Source organism: Podarcis cretensis (assembly GCF_951804945.1).
Source record: "Podarcis cretensis genome assembly, chromosome: 1".
Taxonomy (NCBI): domain Eukaryota; kingdom Metazoa; phylum Chordata; class Lepidosauria; order Squamata; family Lacertidae; genus Podarcis; species Podarcis cretensis.
Window position 1 is genome coordinate 140,817,958 of NC_137170.1, and position 19,693 is coordinate 140,837,650.

Genomic DNA, 19,693 nt, shown 5'->3' on the forward strand with positions numbered 1-19,693 from the left:
CAGAATGATAGATGACTAATTTAGAGGGGAGGGTTACCAAGGTGCTCAGTTCAGTTGCCACTCTATGTATGCCCCAGAACGCCTTGGCTCCTTTGCTCTACAGGTTATTCTGCAATGAGTGTGCAAGCACAACGGAGGAAGCAATCCTTTTTATAGACTAGCTGCTTTCACTGAAAAGCGGCTTCTGGCTGTCATGGGATTGAGATGTGCAAGAACTCTATTTGCTAATACCTAATGTGAGACCTAAGCCTTTTGCCAACTGCTAGCCCAAGCAAACCTCAATTCAGTCATTATTTAGTCCTGAGGAGGTTGAAGCTTCCATCCACTGCCCCATAGCAATAATCAATACCCGTTTGCTTTCCTCTCAGCTGATGCACATCTACTTTCATGCCCTGAATGCGGAATCTCCATTGCCTACATTTCAAATATGACATGGACTTAGGGCACTCTGTATTGAATAACTCATGGAACAAACCTGTGCTCCCTTAGTTCAACCTCTCTCATCTTTGTGTGGAACCTTGTACAACCACTTAGCACCTCAGAAACAACCACTGACACCTGGTCCAAGTTCACCTCTTGTAACAGGTAACCCCTTCCCTTAGGGTATTTAAACTGTTTCCCCCAGAGAGATTATTTTGTTTAGTCAGAAGGCTAATGCACAACACAGTTTCAGTAGGTTCTGTATGTCTCTCACTCAGGCTGGTTTAAGGTCTGCTCATGCCTGCATTACCTCTCGTCCCCCAGAGAGAGGTCTGGTGGCCTCCTCTATCCTGTCCCCTGGGTTCTCCCTTAAGGAAAGTTTCTCTGTTTTTGAATCAATAGTGGGTTCTCATTTTGCATCAAGATGTTTGTATTTGTGGACTTCCAGGGAGGAATCATGGTGGACTAGTCGTCTCCTCACAACATTCCATCAACAGAGATCATTATTTGCTGATTAAAGATAGCCAAGCCATAAATCTTGGTTATCACATTACCTCTGGAGGAACAGAGATAACAGGGACTTCCAATGCTCTGAAAGGGTTGCTCTTCACAATGAGAGACTAAGAAATTTTCGATGGACGGATGGAAAGCTATGGCCCACACGAAATAGGTTTGGAAGATTGAGTGTGAATTAATTAATATACACTAAGTAAATAACTATGAATTAATAATTTTCATATATGACCACAACAAAGAGACTCCCGTGGGAATAAAGATCAAGGATTTATTGTTTCTCAACACAGTAAAATTGCTTTGTTGGCCTGCAGAAAGACTATTGTTGACATTTATCCATAATAAAAAATGGAAAACTTCCTTTAGACTTTTTGTGTGGAAGGAAAAATGAATGAACTTGAGATGTCCTGGTCTGAAGACTGGGAATATATTGCCTAGCAGAAGGAGAAACAGCTGGAGTGAACAATTTGAATATTTTGAATAATTTTTATATATACAACTGAGAGAATTGGATGTCTATTTTATTTCTCTTTCATTATCTTTTCCCCTTATTTATCATTTCTATTTTTCTGTTACTTTTGCTTTTCCTTCTTTGCTTGTCTTTTCTTTTCTTTTTTAGATGTCCTCTACTCTGGGTCAATGAAGGGATTGTATGAAAATGAAGCTGATGGCTGGCTGGTGAAGGACCCTGTGGGAGAGGCAGGGAAGGGCAGCTCTCCCAGGGTAGGAGGCTGGGAAGAAATATAGTTTAAGCGGACTTCTGGGTTAGCGCCTCCGGCAATGGCGGAGCTCCTCCGAACGGGAGGAACTTGCTCCGTGAAAAGTAGGGTCTGAACCGCCACGGCGAAGGCGGAGACCCACTGAAATCACAGGCGGAAGAAGCCTGTGAACTTGGGATTCGGCTGGCACCCTTTGCACCTCCCCTACTCGCGGGGAAACCCTGTTTTGGGGATCCGGAGCGACGTGGGGTGAGCGGCGCGGTGCTTTGAATCGACTGCTTCTTTCACGGAGTGAAGCCGCATTGCTGCTGCCGGAGAGCGCTGACTTTTTTCTGTGGACAATTGGACTTTAAACAACAACCCGTGAGTAGTACGGAAAATTGGATCTTTAAATACCTTAATTTGACATCAAACGGGGAAGGTTCAAAACAGGAAGTCCGCCTTCCCCTTTTGTAAATAGACTGAAGCAAAGAGCTTACAAGTTAAGGTCTTGGAAAGCCTTATGTAAAGGATTAAACTTCCATCGATTGAAATTATTAGACCCCCCTTGGAAGCAGGAGAAGAGGGGGGAAATTTTGGACCGTGTATCCTGCAGGAGAGAGTGATTAGAATTAAATTGCCACTGCTCTGAACCTGGGAACGGACTGACAGTGATTGACGTTTTGGGAGAGTTCATTGACAGCGAAGAGAACGGATGTTGACAGTTGTTTCCATTGTCCGCTTCTACGTTTAAAAGGGAGGAAAAGTAACTGAAAATTGAAACCAACTTTATTTTTTGGAGCTTTCTTTGAAAGGATTGATACAAGTGGAGACTGTTTCCCTTTAGAGGGAGCTTTTGAAACTGTTACCAGAGTGGAGCTGGGAAATCTCCAGCTGCTTGATAAGAAGTGTGGGAACTAGAGATTGACCTTGGACATCCGAGATGTTGACAGGAGAAGACTTAGTAACTGCATTTTGCAAGATAAACTATTTGTTGGAACAGCTTCATAAAAAAATGGATGTTATGACTACTAAAACTGACATTTTGGGACTAAAAGTGAGCACCAATACAGAAATTATTCAGGATTTGGCACAGGAATCTATTTTAACAGGACAAATTGTTGAAAAGGAGAAGGAGAAAGTTGCTATTGTCGAACCTAAAGCAATACAAGGGGGAGCCTTAGTCTTACAGAGGCAAATTAAAGACTATAAGTTGAGGCCCTTTATGATTGAAACTAGAAAAAGTCAGACTCTGAAGATCGGAGCCTGGCCTGGACTGGAAAAGGAAAGTTGGAAAGATCCCTCTATGCAGGGATTAACTGACTTTTGGAATATGGACTTGGGTCAGGAGGAGATTGGAGTTCTGGGGGCCTTTGGATTTGGAGGAATTTTGAAACATGCCCTGAAATACTTTATGGATCCTAGCTTTAACTGTGGAAATTTGGCTGACCTGTCGAGAGGGAGTGGAGGTGTCGTTGGATTGGAGTTTCCTCGAGATCTGCTCTTTAGCGGAGAAAGCCTTTGACAATATTTCTTGGAGCTTCATGAAAAAGAATCTACAGGGGATGGGGGTAGGGCAAGGTTTCGAAAATGGTATAGGTGCAATATACTCTGAACAGAAAGCTAAATTGATTGTAAATAATGTGGTTACAGAAGAATTTATGATAGAAAAAGGGACACGACAGGGATGCCCAATTTCACCTGGAGGTCCTGCTGAATATGATTAGAAGAGACCAGCTGGTTAAAGGTATACAGGTCGGAGCTAAACAGTATAAACTGAGAGCTTTTGCAGATGACTTAATTTTGACATTACAGGAGCCAGAATCTAGTACTAAAAGGGTTCTAGACTTAATTCATGAATTTGGTCAAGTGGCAGGTTTTAAACTGAACAAGTTAAAAACTAAAGTTTTAGAGAAAAATCTAACACCAACTGAAAAAGAAAGGTTTCAGAAGGAGACTGGTTTGACTGTGGTTAAGAAAGTGAAATACCTGGGGATTAATATGACAGCAAAAAATGTGAACTTATTTAAAGATAATTATGAAAAATGTTGGACAGAAGTGAAAAAAGATTTAGAAATATGGTCAAACTTGAAGTTTCCTTGTTGGGCCGAACTGCAGTCATAAAGATGAATGTATTGTCATCTTATACTGCCCATTTTATCGAGACTCAAGAAAAGAGCTGATTGAGCCGATTCTGAGGAAAATACCTCATAGTACAGACGACACCTACATCAGACACCTCTTAGCGGGCAAAGAGCCCGAAACCATCAGGCCTGTGGCAAAGTACTGTTACATTGCAACAAGAATGAGACGAGCAATGATGTCAGCAACGGAGTCCAAATTGTAAACATCGAAGGAACGATAATAAACAGTAGTGACATTTGAACTGAATTTTTAAAACCTTAAAAGCCGAAACCTGGTTATAAATATAAGCACCAATTCTGTGAATTGGCCATATCTCCACTGCTATTTGTAGCACAATACTACTTATAATGTCATTTTATAAATTGCTTTCTGGTCATTGACCATATTAAAGATATTTGATTTGCCTAGAATGTTGTTTTTGTTTCAAACATTGCAGATTGTGGACAAGATGGACTGTTTCAAGCAGTGGCAGAAAGATATTTCTAGATTTGTCTGGCAGGGCAAGAAGCCCAGAATAAAATTTAAGATATTAACTGATGTAAAGGAAAGGGGTGGATTTGCCCTGCCAGACCTTAAACTTTATTACGAATCAGCAGCATTCTGCTGGTTGAAAGACTGGCTGCTTCTTGAGAACACAGACATTTTGGACTTAGAAGGATTTAATAATGCTTTTGGGTGGCATGCATATTTGTGGTACGACAAGGTTAAAGTACATAAAGCATTCAAAAACCATATTGTCAGGAAAGCATTGTTCAATGTTTGGATAAGATACAAAGATTTATTGGAAAATAAAACACCAAGGTGGTTGTCACCAATGGAAGCGAAAGCTTATAAAAGACTCAATATGGAGTCCAAATGGCCAAAATATTGGGAAATTTTGGAACAAGAGGGAGACAAATTGAAACTGCAGAGCTTTGAGAAATTAAAAAATAAAGTGCGAGATTGGCTTCATTATTGTCAGATAATGGAGGCTTACAAATTGGACAAAAAAAATGGATTCCAGGTGGAAAAATTGAAATTAGAAACAGAATTGTTAGAACCCAAAACTAAGATTTTGTCAAAGATGTATAACTTGCTGTTGAAATGGAATACTCAAGATGAAACAGTTAAATCTGCTATGATAAAATGGGCACAAGATGTGGGACATAATATGTTGTTTGCTGACTGGGAACAGTTATGGACCACCGGTTTGAAATTTACGGCATGTAATGCCTTAAGAGAGAATATTATGAAAATGATTTACAGGTGGTACATGACCCCAGTCAAGCTTGCAAAAATCTATCATTTGCCGGACAATAAATGTTGGAAATGTAAAGAGAATGAAGGTACATTCTTTCACCTTTGGTGGACGTGCCCAAGGATTAAGGCTTTTTGGGAAATGATTTATAATGAAATGAAAAAGGTATTTAAGCATACCTTCTTGAAGAAACCAGAGGCCTTTCTCCTGGGCATAGTCAGCCAATTGGTGTCAAAGAAGGATAGAACTTTATTTTTGTATGCGACAACAGCAGCAAGAATACTCATCGCAAAATACTGGAAGACACAAGACCTACCCGCTCTGGAAGAATGGCAGATGAAGATGATCGATTATATGGGATTAGGAGAAATGACCGGCAGAATCCGAGACCAGGGAAAAGAGTCGGTGGAAGAAGATTGGAAGAAGTTTAAAGACTATTTGCAGAAACACTGTAAAATTAAGGAATGTTAGAGAGATGTTGGAAAGTAACTAAGTGGTTTTCAGCTGTAATGCTTAGGAGATAGAAAATAAGGATTTGAAGTAAGTAAGACCTAATGGTAAGGATTTGCTGAACAAACAATCTGAGTTGGAATATAAGAAAGGGTGGTATGAGGAGGTCTGGAAAGTAAGGTAAAAGAAAATATGTAAATGGAATTCATATGTGTCTTTTTGTTTTTTCTTGTTTTTAAATTGTTTTTAACTTTTGTATTTTTGTATTCCTGTTTTTTCTTCTTTTCTTTTCTGTTACAATGTATTAATTTTGAAAACTTTAATAAATATTTATTTAAAAAAAGAGATCTGCTCTTTAGCATCAAAGAATATGAAGAAGAACTGCAGAAGGGACGTGGAAAAGAGTTAAGAGCCTCGGACATAAGATCTCCAGGTTGATGGACTGTATGGAGTGGACAGAAGTGTCTGGCAGAGCCCAAGACCGGGGAGAGGAGATGGTGGAAGAAGATTGGAAGATTTAGAGTCTATATATAGAAATATTGTAAAATTAATGAGTGACAGGAAAATGTTGGAATGAATTTTTATGGCCTTAGTAGAAATGCTATAAGGAGTTAAGCTTAAATAAGTATACTAATTTTAATGGAAATAAGATTAAAAATAGGTTAAGATATTTATATGATAGAAAATGGAGAAAGATGGAAAGGAATTGCTGAAACAATTAATGGAAGTGGAATACAAAGAGGGAGGTGAGAGGAGGTCGATGATATAAGGGAATGAAAGTTAGAATATGGAAAAGGTATGATGTATGTTTTTAAAAGGACGCAGGTGGCGCTGTGGGTTAAAGCCTCAGCGCCTAGGGCTTGCCGATCGAAAGGTCGGTGGTTCGAATCCCTGCGGCGGGGTGCGCTCCCGCTGCTCGGTCCCAGCGCCTGCCAACCTAGCAGTTCGAAAGCACCTCCGGGTGCAAGTAGATAAATAGGGACCGCTTACCAGCGGGAAGGTAAACGGTGTTTCCGTGTGCGGCTCTGGCTCGCCAGAGCAGCGATGTCACGCTGGCCACGTGACCCGGAAGTGTCTCCGGACAGCGCTGGCCCCTGGCCTCTTAAGTGAGATGGGCGCACAACCCCAGAGTCTGTCAAGACTGGCCCGTACGGGCAGGGGTACCTTTACCTTTACTATGTTTTAAAATTGTTTTTGTTTTGTTTTGTTTAGTTCATTGTGTTAGATAATGTGTTAAGGTTGTGTTTTGTATGGTTTACATATTGTATTGTATTGTTTTATTTTTTATTGATCTTCTTGTTTTTGTTTTTTTTCAATCTTTTCTCTCTTGTCTCTTTTTCCTTTTTTAAAAAAGTAATAAATATTATTTTTTTTAAAAAGAAATATAGTTTAAGCATCCATCCATCTAAGGACCAATGGCCAGCCTGCTTCTTCATATCTGTAAACTGAGGACTGTGAGCATTACTATTTCTTATCTTGACATTCATCATCTCTATTTGCTACTAAATGTATTTACTTTTTTGCCATTACATCCAGCTCATTGTATCAGCAAAGGAAACCGTACAGTTTTCGTCAGACCTTTCTGCCAGTTTGTGGTCATGTGTGGTCATGTGGTCATCTTGGATATGTTTCACTTTTTGTTAAGATAACCTCTTTTCACTGGAGGCTGCAAGCATGTGGCAGCAAAGAGAGCAGGAAATGTGGGAGGCACCACACTGTTCCCTACATTGAATCTGGCATTCTGTGCAGTTTTGTTACGTCTAACTAGCCTGATTCACTCCCAAAATGAAATTTTGTTATTCTTAAAATGTCAAGCATGAACATATGACGTGTACCATGTGCTTGCCAGTGCCTAAATCAGTATGGGCCAAAGTGTGCAATGTATAACAATTAATATCATGATCTCCTTTCGGGGGTGGTGGTGGAAAAAAGCAGAGCAGTTCATTATAACAGTTTATATCGCAGGAGACTAATCATCAACAGGATAAGCATCATGCTTGGGCTTTCATAGAATAAATTGCTGAGCAGAAATAAACAGGCCTATTTTCTTTCTGATATTCCTATTTAGAAGTATCTGCTTACCCTGCTCTTAGTAATTTTTTCAAAATATCAACAGAAAATGAATGTCTGAAACTAAATATCTAATATTCTAGGCTGCATCAACAGAAATACAGTGTCCCAATCAAGGGAAGTAATACTCCCGTTCTATTCCGCCTTGGTCAGACCATACCTGGAGTCCTGTGTCCGGTTCTGGGCACCACAATTTAAGAAGGATGATGATAAGCTGGGAAGTGGACAGAGTGCGACCAGATGATCATGGGTCTGGAAAACAAACCTTATGAGGAACGGCTGAGAGAACTGGGTATGTTTAGCCTGTATAAGAGGAGACTGAGAGGAAATATGATGGATGTCAGGGAACTGCCATCGGCTCAGAGGCTAGAGATAGAGGGGGAGTTGTGTTACAGGGAGCCTCTGAAAATCTTGTGAAGCAGTTCCTCTTCCGGTGAGGAGGAAATCCCCACCTCCAGTGGAGAAGAGGTACAAGGACCAGAGGTGCTAGAAAGAGCCTTAACACCGCGCCAGAGCAAGCCGGAGAGGAGGGAAGCACACCCCTGCCCTCGCCCATCATGCGCAGTAGTTTGAGGTGCAGGGAGGGGCGGAAAAGGCTGGGGGTGGCGAAACTTTTATGTTGGGGGAGGTACAAGAACAGACCACTCCCGGATTCTGCTAGCGATTGAGCCAGACATGAACTTATGACGCTCTTCACTGTAAATAGTTTGCACCAAAATAAAGCCTGTAAAAGACAGGTCGGAGTCCTGCCTGGTTACTCTCGAGCAACCACAACAGCATCTGACAATAGCCATCTTCAAATTTCTAAAGGGCTATTACATGGAGCATGGATGAAGATTTCTTCTCCCTGCTCCGGAGGCTAGGACTCGAAACAATGGCTTCAAGTTACAAGAAAGGAAATAGGGTGGCACTATTTGCACCAGCAGCAAGAAAGATAAGGGCAACCTTTCTGGATAGTGCTAGTGCTAAACCCTAGGGACGCTGACTAGAAGTAACTTTCCTAAATTGTAGACTTGTCCTGGTGTGGTGCATGTATTGTTTTTATTTATTATTTATTTTTGTAGCTGTGTGGTTTGTGCTCATACTGTATTAGCTATAAACAATATATATATGTATTTCAAAACTAAAGAACTTTCTGACAGTAAGAGCTGTTTGACAGTGCAACAGACTCCCATGAGAGGTGACGGACTCTCCTTCCTTGGAGGTTTTAAAGCAGAGATTAGGTGACCATCTGTCATGGATGATCTAGTTGAGATTACTGCGCTGAAGGGGTTGGACTAGACAATCCTGAAGATCCATTCCAATTCTACAATTCTATGATTCATTCAGAACATGAGCTCCAGACCAAGCAAAAAAGTGATCTCAACCAGGATCTTGGGAAGGTTCTCTAGGTATAAAATTCTATGGCTCACGGATTTCATTTGAGACACATTTTTTAAAGTGAACTCTCCTGATTAGCACTTTCTGAACAAATACATAAATCAGAACACAGTCATATTTCATGTTTTGCACATCTCTGAATTTTGCAAAATGGTTATTGGCTCCAAAATGCATGTTTTATGTTAAAGGGTGATAAAATATTTTGGGATAAAATGCATATTGAAATGCCAATTTTGTGGGTAAATATGTCAAAAAATAAAGTAAATTTGTATGCATGTTTTTGTTGTTGTTTTTAAATGGAACTTGCAGATTGATGCTGAAATAACAGACTGGATTTTTCAATGCACATATGCATAGCGGACATGGACCAGAAGCAGATTGATCCATCTATCCCTAATATATTTCCCTAAGTGCTGGACTTGAATTCTTTTAGTCCAGAAACTGTGTTTAATTCTGCAAGGACTCTTGTCAGTTTCCTGGAGGCAAGGACAATGCACGGTACAAAGATGAGAAATGCTGCAATGGCGCAGTGAGAAAAGGATGAAACAGTGCCAGGATCAGCAGCAATTGCTCCACACACACACACACACACACAGAGAGAGAGAGAGAGAGAGAGAGAGAGAGAGAGAGAGAGAGAGAAGAGGGAATGTGGATGAAAATGGACTGGAATGGGTGGAAATATGAACATTGATTTTCTGTCTAAAGTAATTCTAGTTACAAGATCCATGCTTCTGAACTGCAAAGAATACAGTATCCTCTTCAAATACCTTTGAGAAATAACACCAGGCTTTGGAAGAGGATTTCTCACTTTCCCCAGTGCCCAAACTAGGAAACGAGAATATATGTTTCAAAACTAGCAACACTCTTCAAATTCACTAAGAATCAATAGGAAGCTTCTCGTGGATTTGCAGCAATGCCAGGTAAGGGCCTTGTTGAAAATGAGGAGGAACCAAGAGTGGAACAACCATCTCTGAATCACCTGCCTGCTGCAGAGTCAGCATATGTTGTCACAGGCAATCCTTCTGCCTGGCTGAGGAACATTTTCTCACTATTTCTGAACATCGCCTGCAGGAAGATTAAACAGTCTGCAAGGAAAGTGTGGAGACAGGCACAGGGATATAAAAAGAGCATCCAATGTTTCTAGGGCTTAATTGCTACAATATTCCCCCGGACAAAAAGAGAATAAATGTTACAAGTTACTTACAAATAATAATCCCCCCACCTTCCACACAGTGCTACACTGGGGTAGGGTAGATCCAGCACCAGGAGTGCCTTTAAGGGAATAAAAGGCTGCGTCCTATGGGGAATAACCCTTCCATTTCCTACAGCAATTCCGGGGAACCTCCAGCTTGTGGGCTTCCCATTTGGTCTGTGAGGTTGTTTTGGCCATCACTAGAATTGCCACCAGTCCACCTATTTGCCTACTTTTCATTTGTGTAAGAATGCCCCAAGTAAAATCACTCATCATGGCCAATGCAGAAGATTAAATCTCAGAAGATTTTAAAAGTGAGGTTAGGCTCAACAAATCTTGAGAGATGCTGAAAGAGCAAAGCAAGGGGAAGGTAGCAGTGCAAACAAAAAAAATGTCATTTGCAGCGATGGATTATGTGTTTGTTAGTGATTATAGAGAAGAGAAGACTCCCTGGAAAAGACCCTGGTGTTGGGAAAGATTGAGGGCACAAGGAGAAGGGGACGACAGAGGACGAGATGGTTGGACAGTGTTCTCGAAGCTACCAGCATGAGTTTGACCAAACTGTGGGAGGCAGTGGAAGACAGGAGTGCCTGGCATGCTCTGGTCCAGAGGGTCACAAAGAGGCGGACACGACTAAACGACTAAACAACAACAACAATAGCTATTAGGTTACAGCATTAACTCTGCAGTTAGCTGTGCCATTTTATGTCCAATGCACAATGTATCCCCCAAAACAACAAGAATGAATAGAAAGTAAACCTAAGTTACTTCATCTTATCAAATCAGAAGTTAGCCCAATCCGCAATTTGGGTAAGAGGAAGTAATAAAATTTAAATGGATGATTCCTATGCTTTATTTTTTAATTAAATTCTAAAAGTTTTTTTAAGTGATAGGGTGAGATATACATTACTATGAATAGTATTGGCATTTGCTATTGTTTCTTAAAGCACAAGGCATGTTGTTGTCTAGTGATGTACTAACATAGAATTAAAAACATGCTCCTTGCCTTAAAAGGGGAGGGGAACAGGTTATAAATACTCTGGAAGCACAGGGTAATAATGCCGAGAGAAAAGTAGCTGTGAGGAAGCAAAATGGAAAGAAATGGTTTGAAAACAGCAGTTGAGGGTATTTCCCAAAAGATCAATGACTTAATCTCCCATGTTTTCAAAATCAGCTATAAGGGAGGATTCCTTCCCTCCCCAACACCTGAAGCAGGTAGATACAGAAGCAGGATTCACTTAATTCAGTAGGACACCCTCCCTCTCTCCCAAGTGTGCTTATGATCACAGCCTTAAAGTCTTGTTCAAGCCATGATCTCTAGAAAACAAGCATTAAAATGAGTTAAGAGTTAGATGTATTTCTGTATGTTTCGTTCTTGGTCAAATGAGTTAGTCATCCATAATGCTATAATTTTACAACTTCTTTATGCAACATATATACAAAAGCTGGTTCAGCCATCAGTGTTTTGCCCTTTTCCACAAGCTTATGGTAGGCTGTCTGACTATTTTAAATTTGTTTATACATTTATATGCTAATAGTCACCTTATTCTTTCACCTTATCAAAAAACAGTATTTGTAAAACTGCAGGAGGGATGGATATGTGGATGCACTGATGATGTCATAGACATCATGTCATGATGTCATAGCCAATAGGTAATATACATGGCTGGCTTTTTGCTAGTTCAAGCAGAAAAATTTTGTTCAGAGCTTGCTCCATTTGAGCAAGTAGCATGTTTGCATCAAAGTGGATGAGGGTAGTTTTAAATCACTCCTGTTGCTCTTTATTAGCCTTCATTTTTAGACTCAGGGTGGAACTTCATTTCTAATGATAAATGAGCAGGGGAGCATTTTTATTTTTATTTTCAGACTTCTATATAACTAGTTAATGTAATCATGGTTTTCCCCAAACCTACATTTACATTATTCTAACAAAGATATTTCCAGGGCTGTCAATTTATGAAAGAACTTAGGGCCTGGAGATTTAAAACTATCCAATTCTTGAGAAATTATGAATAGCTTTTTCATAAAGTACTGTCAACAGCTAGTAAATGGTGCTAAGATTATCCTCTTAGCATGCATAGTTGCATACACCACCAAGGGCAGTTGTTCATGTGAGAAAGATGAATTCCTACTGCTTAATGCACTGAGGCTGGAAAAAAATGTATTTGCCTGAAGAAAAATCCTAAAGAAATATTAAGTTACTTTCAGCAATAAACTTTTATGAATGCCAAATTATTCTTTTTATGCAATGATTATATTTTACATAAAGATAAATCTTGAAATGTTTGCACTTTTTGCAGGTAAAGCAGAATATGGGTAGGCTTAGGACTTCAGAAGAGTAAGTGTGCATGTGGTTACATCTACTGCCTGGATTCCAACCAAAAGCTCAAGTTGGCAGGTAATGCTAATGAGCTCCCCAAAGCAGATGCTCATCTGGTCAGTATGTCGCTTTCCAGCAAAGCACTGGCTGGGAGAAACTTGTAGTAATTCCCAATAAGCATAAACGCTGGCTTGGATCCAAAGCTGCCCTCTAGCTAGCCGAAAGCCTCTTCCACTCATTGACAAGCCGTTTCTGATACAGTGGTACCTTAGGTTGCTGTTCCGGAGCCCCATTCGCAACCTGAACGCAAAACAACCCGTGTCTGCGCATGCACAGGTCGCAATTCGCTGCTTCTGCGCATGCACGTGATGTCATTTTGCACGTCTGTGCATGCACGAATGACAAAACCCAGGAGTAACCTTTTCCGGTACTTCTGGGTCACCGCAGGACGCAACCTGAAAACGCACAACCTGAAGTGGACGTAACAAGAGGTATGACTGTATAGCAGAAGAATGATGCATTAGAAAGATGGCCCCAGATCCACTGAAGTTCTTCCACTTGCTAAATTTCTGGCACTTCACACATCTTTTCAAGACTCTGGACTGCCTACTATAGCTTATATGTTAGCAACTGTACGTTTCTTATTCACCATGTTTCTCTTATGGCAATGCAACCTCCAACACATTGTGGTAAGGTAAAGGTAAAGGGAGCCCTGACCATTAGGTCCGGTTGTGGCCGACTCTGGGGTTGTGGCGCTCATCTCGCTTTATTGGCCGAGGGAGCCGGCGTACAGCTTCCGGGTCACGTGGCCAGCATGACTAAGCTGCTTCTGGCGAACCAGAGCAGCACACGGAAACACCATTTACCTTCCCGCCGGAGCGGTACCTATTTATCTACTTGCACTGCTAGGTTGGCAGGAGACACATTGTGGTACTTCACTGCAAAAGGTCTCCTAGTAGCATTTCATAGTACAACACTAATGCACTTCCTTCTGATGCTCACGATTCTTTGGATCCAGGTAACTTGACAATGCATATATAAATACTAGTTACATAGCCCTTGTCTCCAGCAGTCCAGGAGACACTGATTCTTCATAGCTCACTCTTCCTGTTTGAAGACCCAAGCCTTAGCTACTCTGCCCACTCCTTACCTACCCACATTCCATGAGTCATATTCTTCCCTTCTCTCATCTAAAGCTCAGTTCATCAGTGAAGACAAAGCTCTTCATTGTGCATGAGAGATACTGCTTCAGAGAAGCTGTTATCTCTTGCATTGATGATGCATAGAGTTTGTAGCTTAATTAAACAAATCTGACTAATGTATTGGATCAAATAGGCGCATACAAACCCATTTCAGACCTATGCAGGTGGCTGGTTTAAGAATTGGTTTCTTCTGCGGCTGGATTGCTGTTTTATTATGCATATTGGTTTTATATATTTTAAGTCATCTTGCTCTGTTGTATTTTAACAAATTGTCAATATACGGCCCAGTGAACTATCACACTGAAGGGTGTGTTATAAATACATTAAATAATTATTATCAATAGTTTCATAATTTGTAATATACTTACAATGGATTTGCATTTGGGTTTATACATTGTGGAACTTCACACTGCAGCAGACTAAGGGGCCTGCGTATAGCCTGCCTCATTCACTGAGGCTGAAGATGCACGCCTCAGTATAAAAAGAACAAACAAACAAACTGACGGTTTCAAAGACCAAAATCAAGACCTTCCTGACAGTAAGAGCTGTTTGACAGTGGAATTTGCTGCCAAGGAGTGTGGTGGAGTCTCCTTCTTTGGAGGTCTTTAAGCAGAGGCTTGACAACCATATGTCAGGAGTGCTCTGATGGTGTTTCCTGCTTGGCAGGGGGTTGGACTCGATGTCTCTTGTGGTCTCTTCCAACTTTATGATTCTATGATTCTATTCTAAGACAACAAGTTTCTATCTTGGGTAGTCCAGATTGGTGCAATAAAACCTACACCAGCAGTTGGTACTTCCAGGAGGCTGGGGAAGAGACTTACCATCACTGCTCTCCCCAACATTTGCCTTTTAGTGCTGTCAGCCTCCTCTGGAGGAGAGATGGGGGAGACAGCTGCATGTGATCTACCCCAGGCACGTCCAACAGGTAGATCTTGATCTACTGGTAGATCACTGGACGTCTGTGGTAGATCACAGTAGCTCTTTCCTCCCCCTCCCCAAAAAAGCTTTGGCTCCCCCCCAAAAAGCTCAACAACTTTGCCCTGAACCCCCCCCCCAAATGGCTTTCCTCCTCCCTCAAACTAGCTCAACAACTTTGACCTGAACCCCCCCCCCCAAAACAGGGGTAGATCACTGGCAGTTTTTAATTCTGTGAGTAGATCGCAGTCTCTTGGGAGTTGGCCACCCCTGATCTACCCCAACAAATCCCTGGCTGAACTGTATTTAAGCTAGACTCCTTGGAGTGAAGCAAGACGAATACCAGAAACTTTATTGATGATTAACTTTAATTTTTGCTTTATATTTATGTACTTGAGCCTAGATTACTGTTGGTGCTTTGTAATATTGAATTTATTCTGTTTGCTCAATTGTTGATTTTTGTTACTTTGAATTTATTGACAACTTCTGTATTTTAAAAAAAAATTGTGTTTCCAATGCTCTCTAGTTTGATGCTTTAAATGTTTTCTGTAAGCAACTTTAGGCAGGGGCAGAGGAAGGTGGGTGCAGACCGCCCCAGGTGTCACCACTGAGGGGGGTGACAAAATGCCGGCCGGCACTCACTGTGGGGCCTGCAGTGCGCCCAAGGCACATGTCTCTCCTGGGAGAGACATGGTGGCTTGGGTGTGCACAGGCTCCGCGCTGCCCAAATGGTCCACCTGTTGCCTCCCCCCCAGCTGTAGGGTTGGCTGAGTGGAAGGAGGCAGGCAGACTCCAGAGGCCCCGCGGTGCGCCCAGTCCTCACCCTGCCCCTATGGGAGGCTTGCCCCACCCCTTGGTGCTCTGCCCCAGGTACCCAAGCGGCTTCCTCCATCGCTGACTTTGGGCACAGATTGTTGTGGGAAAGTGGTATATAAGTAAAATCAATCAATCAATCAAATAAATCTACGCCATTGCCAGCACACCCAGTAGCAAGAAGGCTCTGGCCCAAATTATCTAACAACATTTGACAAAGGGTTAATACAATTCAGTACTGAATGCAGTGGAGCTGTAGCTTTTAGCAGAGTAACTGATTACCCAAATGGCTTGATCTGACAAACTTCCTTATTCTGGAGCCCTCTCTCTGGAGTACTCTCTCAGTCAAGACTATCAGCAAAATCCAAGCTTTGTTTCTGAACTGCAACCACTTTCTAGACTTCAAGTAGGAAAACATGTGTTTGAATGGTTTCTCCCGCAACAACAACCCCAGATCTCTTTGCACATACAAAACTGATATCTGAAGCAGAAGGATAGTCTATGCATTGCAGAACTTTCCCTCTAACGTTAATTTTTTTCTGAACTGGAAATGGCTTAATGGCTTGCAGGTCAGTATATGCATTAAGATTAAGCAGCTGGTCTGACTTTTCGTACAGCAAGTCACATGCTCATCTTCTAATATTTCATTTAACTCAGTTATATATTCAACAAAAATGACAGTGGTGCCAGGAATCACATCCAATGTCGTGACTATAATGACCTTGGTTTTTAGAGTAAAATAGTGTAGCGAGCCAGGGAAGAAATCATTTATGACAGTGTCTGCCCTTGGTTTCACTCTTGAGACCTGATCCTGTGAAGTAGGACAACTATGGAACAGAGAAGCCTGCTTTATGCTGTGTCAGACAATTGTCCTGTCCAGCCTCACATTTCTGCTGTGTCTGGCAAAGCTGTCTAATGCCTTAGACCTTTTCCTGACCCATTATCTGAAAGGCTTTTTAATTAGAGGTGCTCAAAGCCAGGCAAAGGATGTGCTCTACCACCGAGCTGAAAGCCCTCTCTTTCTCTGTGTTGTGTTCCCTCCCATTAACTTTAGGATTTGACCTTGGCCCAGGCTGCCCCAAAATGCCTTTCACAAGAGAAATCTGTTCCATTTCCAATGTGTGGGCTGCACCACCTGCTGCAGTCTGATCTAGTGTAGGGTGAATCAGATACCAATATCTGCAGCACTCTCCCCTTGAAAAGCAAGTCTTTAAAGGACAAAGGAAAGGTGGTCTTTTACCTGCAGTTTCTTTCTCTCCTGTAGCTAGTTCTCCATTGATCCCATTCTCTTTGGTTCTGGAGTATGAGCTCTGTTGCCCACGTGAACCATATCCGCCATCTTCATCCTCTCTGTATGGAAATCCATTGGCACTTCTGACTAGTCCTTCGCCTGTGCCGCTTTGCTCCTTCATCTCAGGGGAGTGTGAGTGCGAAGAAGCCTCTGCTATCTGACTGGAAGTCCAGTGTGGTGCCTTAGCTTCGTCCTTCCTGTCGTCAGCCATGTTGCTCCGCCTTTACAATTGTTCCTGTAACAAGAAATGAATAAAATATCACTATTATAGGGACATATTAGCACATGTGATGGGAGTGTCCAAAAACTGAAAGATTTTTTGAAAATGTATTTACAGAAATATCTTTCATTACAAGGCAAACAGTTCCCAGGACTCCAGGACTTACACTACTTAATTTGTATAGTCATGATAGGTTGCAAATTAGAAATAAAGAACTCATTACACAACTATTAACCACTGCAATAACAACCGTTGTCAGGACATGGAAATCATTACAATTATTGACTATGGATCAATGGCACAATGCAATATGTCAAACAACATTACTGGAAAAACTGACACAAAAATAAAAAGTAGCCAGAGGACAAAAGAAATGAGACAATTTTTATGCAATTTGTTGTGATTTTATTGATTATACAAATAAAGAGGCGTATGGCAGAATAGCACCCACAATTTACAGCATAGTTTGGCGTGAATGAAGTATATATTTTAATTTCCTCTCTTCTCCCTTACTCCCTATAAATTCCTATGAATTAAAATTGTTATTGATTTGAAATACCTTTTACTAATGGTCAACAATCTAAGCATGTATCTTATTATACATCACTTCGTGTCTGCAATAATTATGTATACTTTAACACAACTTGTTAGTATACTCAGAAACATTTATCTGAACATAAACTATTGTTTCATTTTAATTCTTGTTTTATGTAACTGTTCCATGTCATATTTCTAAATATAATAACTAATAATAAAAGAAAAGAAAAAAGAAAATGAATGGGAAATCTGTTAATATATGTATTTCCCCCTAATAATATGAATAAACTTCTTGCAAGACTATCTATAAATTGTCATGAAAGAAAAGCCACCATGGAAGCTTTGCTGTTGACTTCATTACAACAATGTAGCAAGGAAGCAAGGATTTTACCCAACATTCATTCATTAATTTACTTACTTATTTAAAATGCATATCCTACTATTATTTTGAGTTCATGTACAGTTATCCCATTTTATCCTAACAAAAACCTTTGCCATAGGTTAAATTAGTAGATGGAGCTTTTTTGGTAGAGCAGTAATTTTAACCCAGGTCTTAACCCTCACCATCCAATCCCATATACTATCTGGCTTGCTACTGAGAAGTCCAGCATATTTAGAAAAACAATAAATCCATTGATGTCAGCACACTAGCTATTTGACTAGGTGCTAGATGGAAGACAGGAGACAAAAGTTGGACTTAACTGTTTAATTTAAAATTACAGCATGGATTAAAATTCACATATTAAAAACACCATGGAGCTTCAATCTTTTGGTTGTCAATTTTTAGGAAACGGATTTTTGGAGCAGCTTCCCATACCTTTAGATTCCAACCTTTGGATTCCCCACTGCTGCCAAAATGTCTACTCAGGAATGCCCACTCAAGCTTTGCCAGTGCAGAATATGGAGAACAGAGACAGAAGCTATATTCACAAACCAGTACCTACAAAGTTGCATTCACTGCTGTAATTTCCTATAGGCAAAATTTGTTGCTCACCTCAACACTACAGGGCTAGCTGGACCAATGGTCTGACTATGAACATTCACTGCAAAAACAATTGTAAGTAAAAATGTCATTCTTCTAACAAGATGAACATACAAAATAGCTTTATATACACAAACCCACAACCTAGTATCATACTGGTGGCTTTTCAAGGTCTCACACACCAAGTTCTCACCTGCTACCTGAGATCATTTAAACTGGATATACTAATGACTGGAAAAGCCACTGTGTTATGACACCCAAACCATGCACTCTACCCACAGTCACAGACCTCCCTGTGTTACTGCTGTAAAGTCCAATGAATGTAGTTTTTTATTACCAATGCAACAAATCTTAACTCTTTTAATGCCCCTTACTATATGTTCAAAATCTTTTGTAAAGAAATGCTCACAAGCTGCAGAGATCCCTCTGTATAAGAAATGGAAGTCTTCTGTCTTTAAAATGACCCCTGTGTGGTGCATCTTACAGCAGGACCAAACATTGGCTCAATATGTTTAATAGAGGGTTACTGTGCAGAATGCAGATTAAATTCTCATGTTATTGGTAAGGTGCAGTACAGAATGCCAGAGAAATACCTGGAGTGAATCAAAACAACCTTCTCTGTGTTGTATGAGAAAATTGCAACCTGGAAAATTCTCCTAAATGCAGACTGGTAAGCAGAGAACACATGACAGGTCCAATAATTGCCACTTTTTTCATTAGTAATTTTGGTAATCATTAAAGTAACTAATAATGTACTGAAAACATTTGCTCTTTTACTTAACTGTACAGATACTTAGCAGGCAAATAATTTTGCAATGGTGTTATTTTACGTAACAGCACAGTATCAGGTACTTAAAAACAAACTAAAAACATGCAGAATGACGGGTACAGACGCTTCAGGTTACAGACTCCGCTAACCCAGAAATAGTACCTCGGGTTAAGAACTTTGCTTCAGGATGAGAACAGAAATCGTGCGGTGGCAGCGGGAGGCCCCATTAGCTAAAGTGGTACCTCAGGTTAAGAACAGTTTCAGGTTAAGAACGGACCTCCAGAATGAATTAAGTTCTTAACCCAAGGTACCACTGTACAACAGAGGAGACATCAATCTACAGACTATGTTCTCAAATTCAAAAGATGTGCATGAAGGCAGCCTGCCCTTTCTGATAAAGCTATTCATTTTTCTGCTCCCTTCATGCATTACTTGTGTAAAGGGGGAACACGTAGCTTCATGACCAGAGGCAGAGCAACACAATCATCAGGCAGCTCTTGGGATCCCACTGATCAGGGCCCACTGATGGAGATGCCATT

General features: G+C 40.8%; 1 protein-coding gene and 1 long non-coding RNA gene across 38 annotated transcripts in view; one reads left to right on the plus strand and one right to left on the minus strand.

Annotated features, from left to right (window-relative positions):
* LOC307220561 overlaps nt 1-19,693 on the plus strand; it is a 320,367-nt gene that overhangs the window by 167,701 nt on the left and 132,973 nt on the right. The gene's annotated exons all lie outside the window — the stretch shown is intronic.
* The window catches only part of MAP2 (microtubule associated protein 2), a 323,285-nt gene that overhangs the window by 98,995 nt on the left and 204,597 nt on the right, over nt 1-19,693 (minus strand). For all 37 annotated transcript variants that reach the window (XM_079975430.1, XM_079975463.1, XM_079975460.1 and 34 more), the window contains one exon: nt 16,596-16,881. In XM_079975430.1, coding sequence (XP_079831556.1) covers nt 16,596-16,857 — 262 coding nt within the window. In that variant the 5' untranslated portion in view covers nt 16,858-16,881. The remainder of the gene's footprint in view (nt 1-16,595; nt 16,882-19,693) is intronic.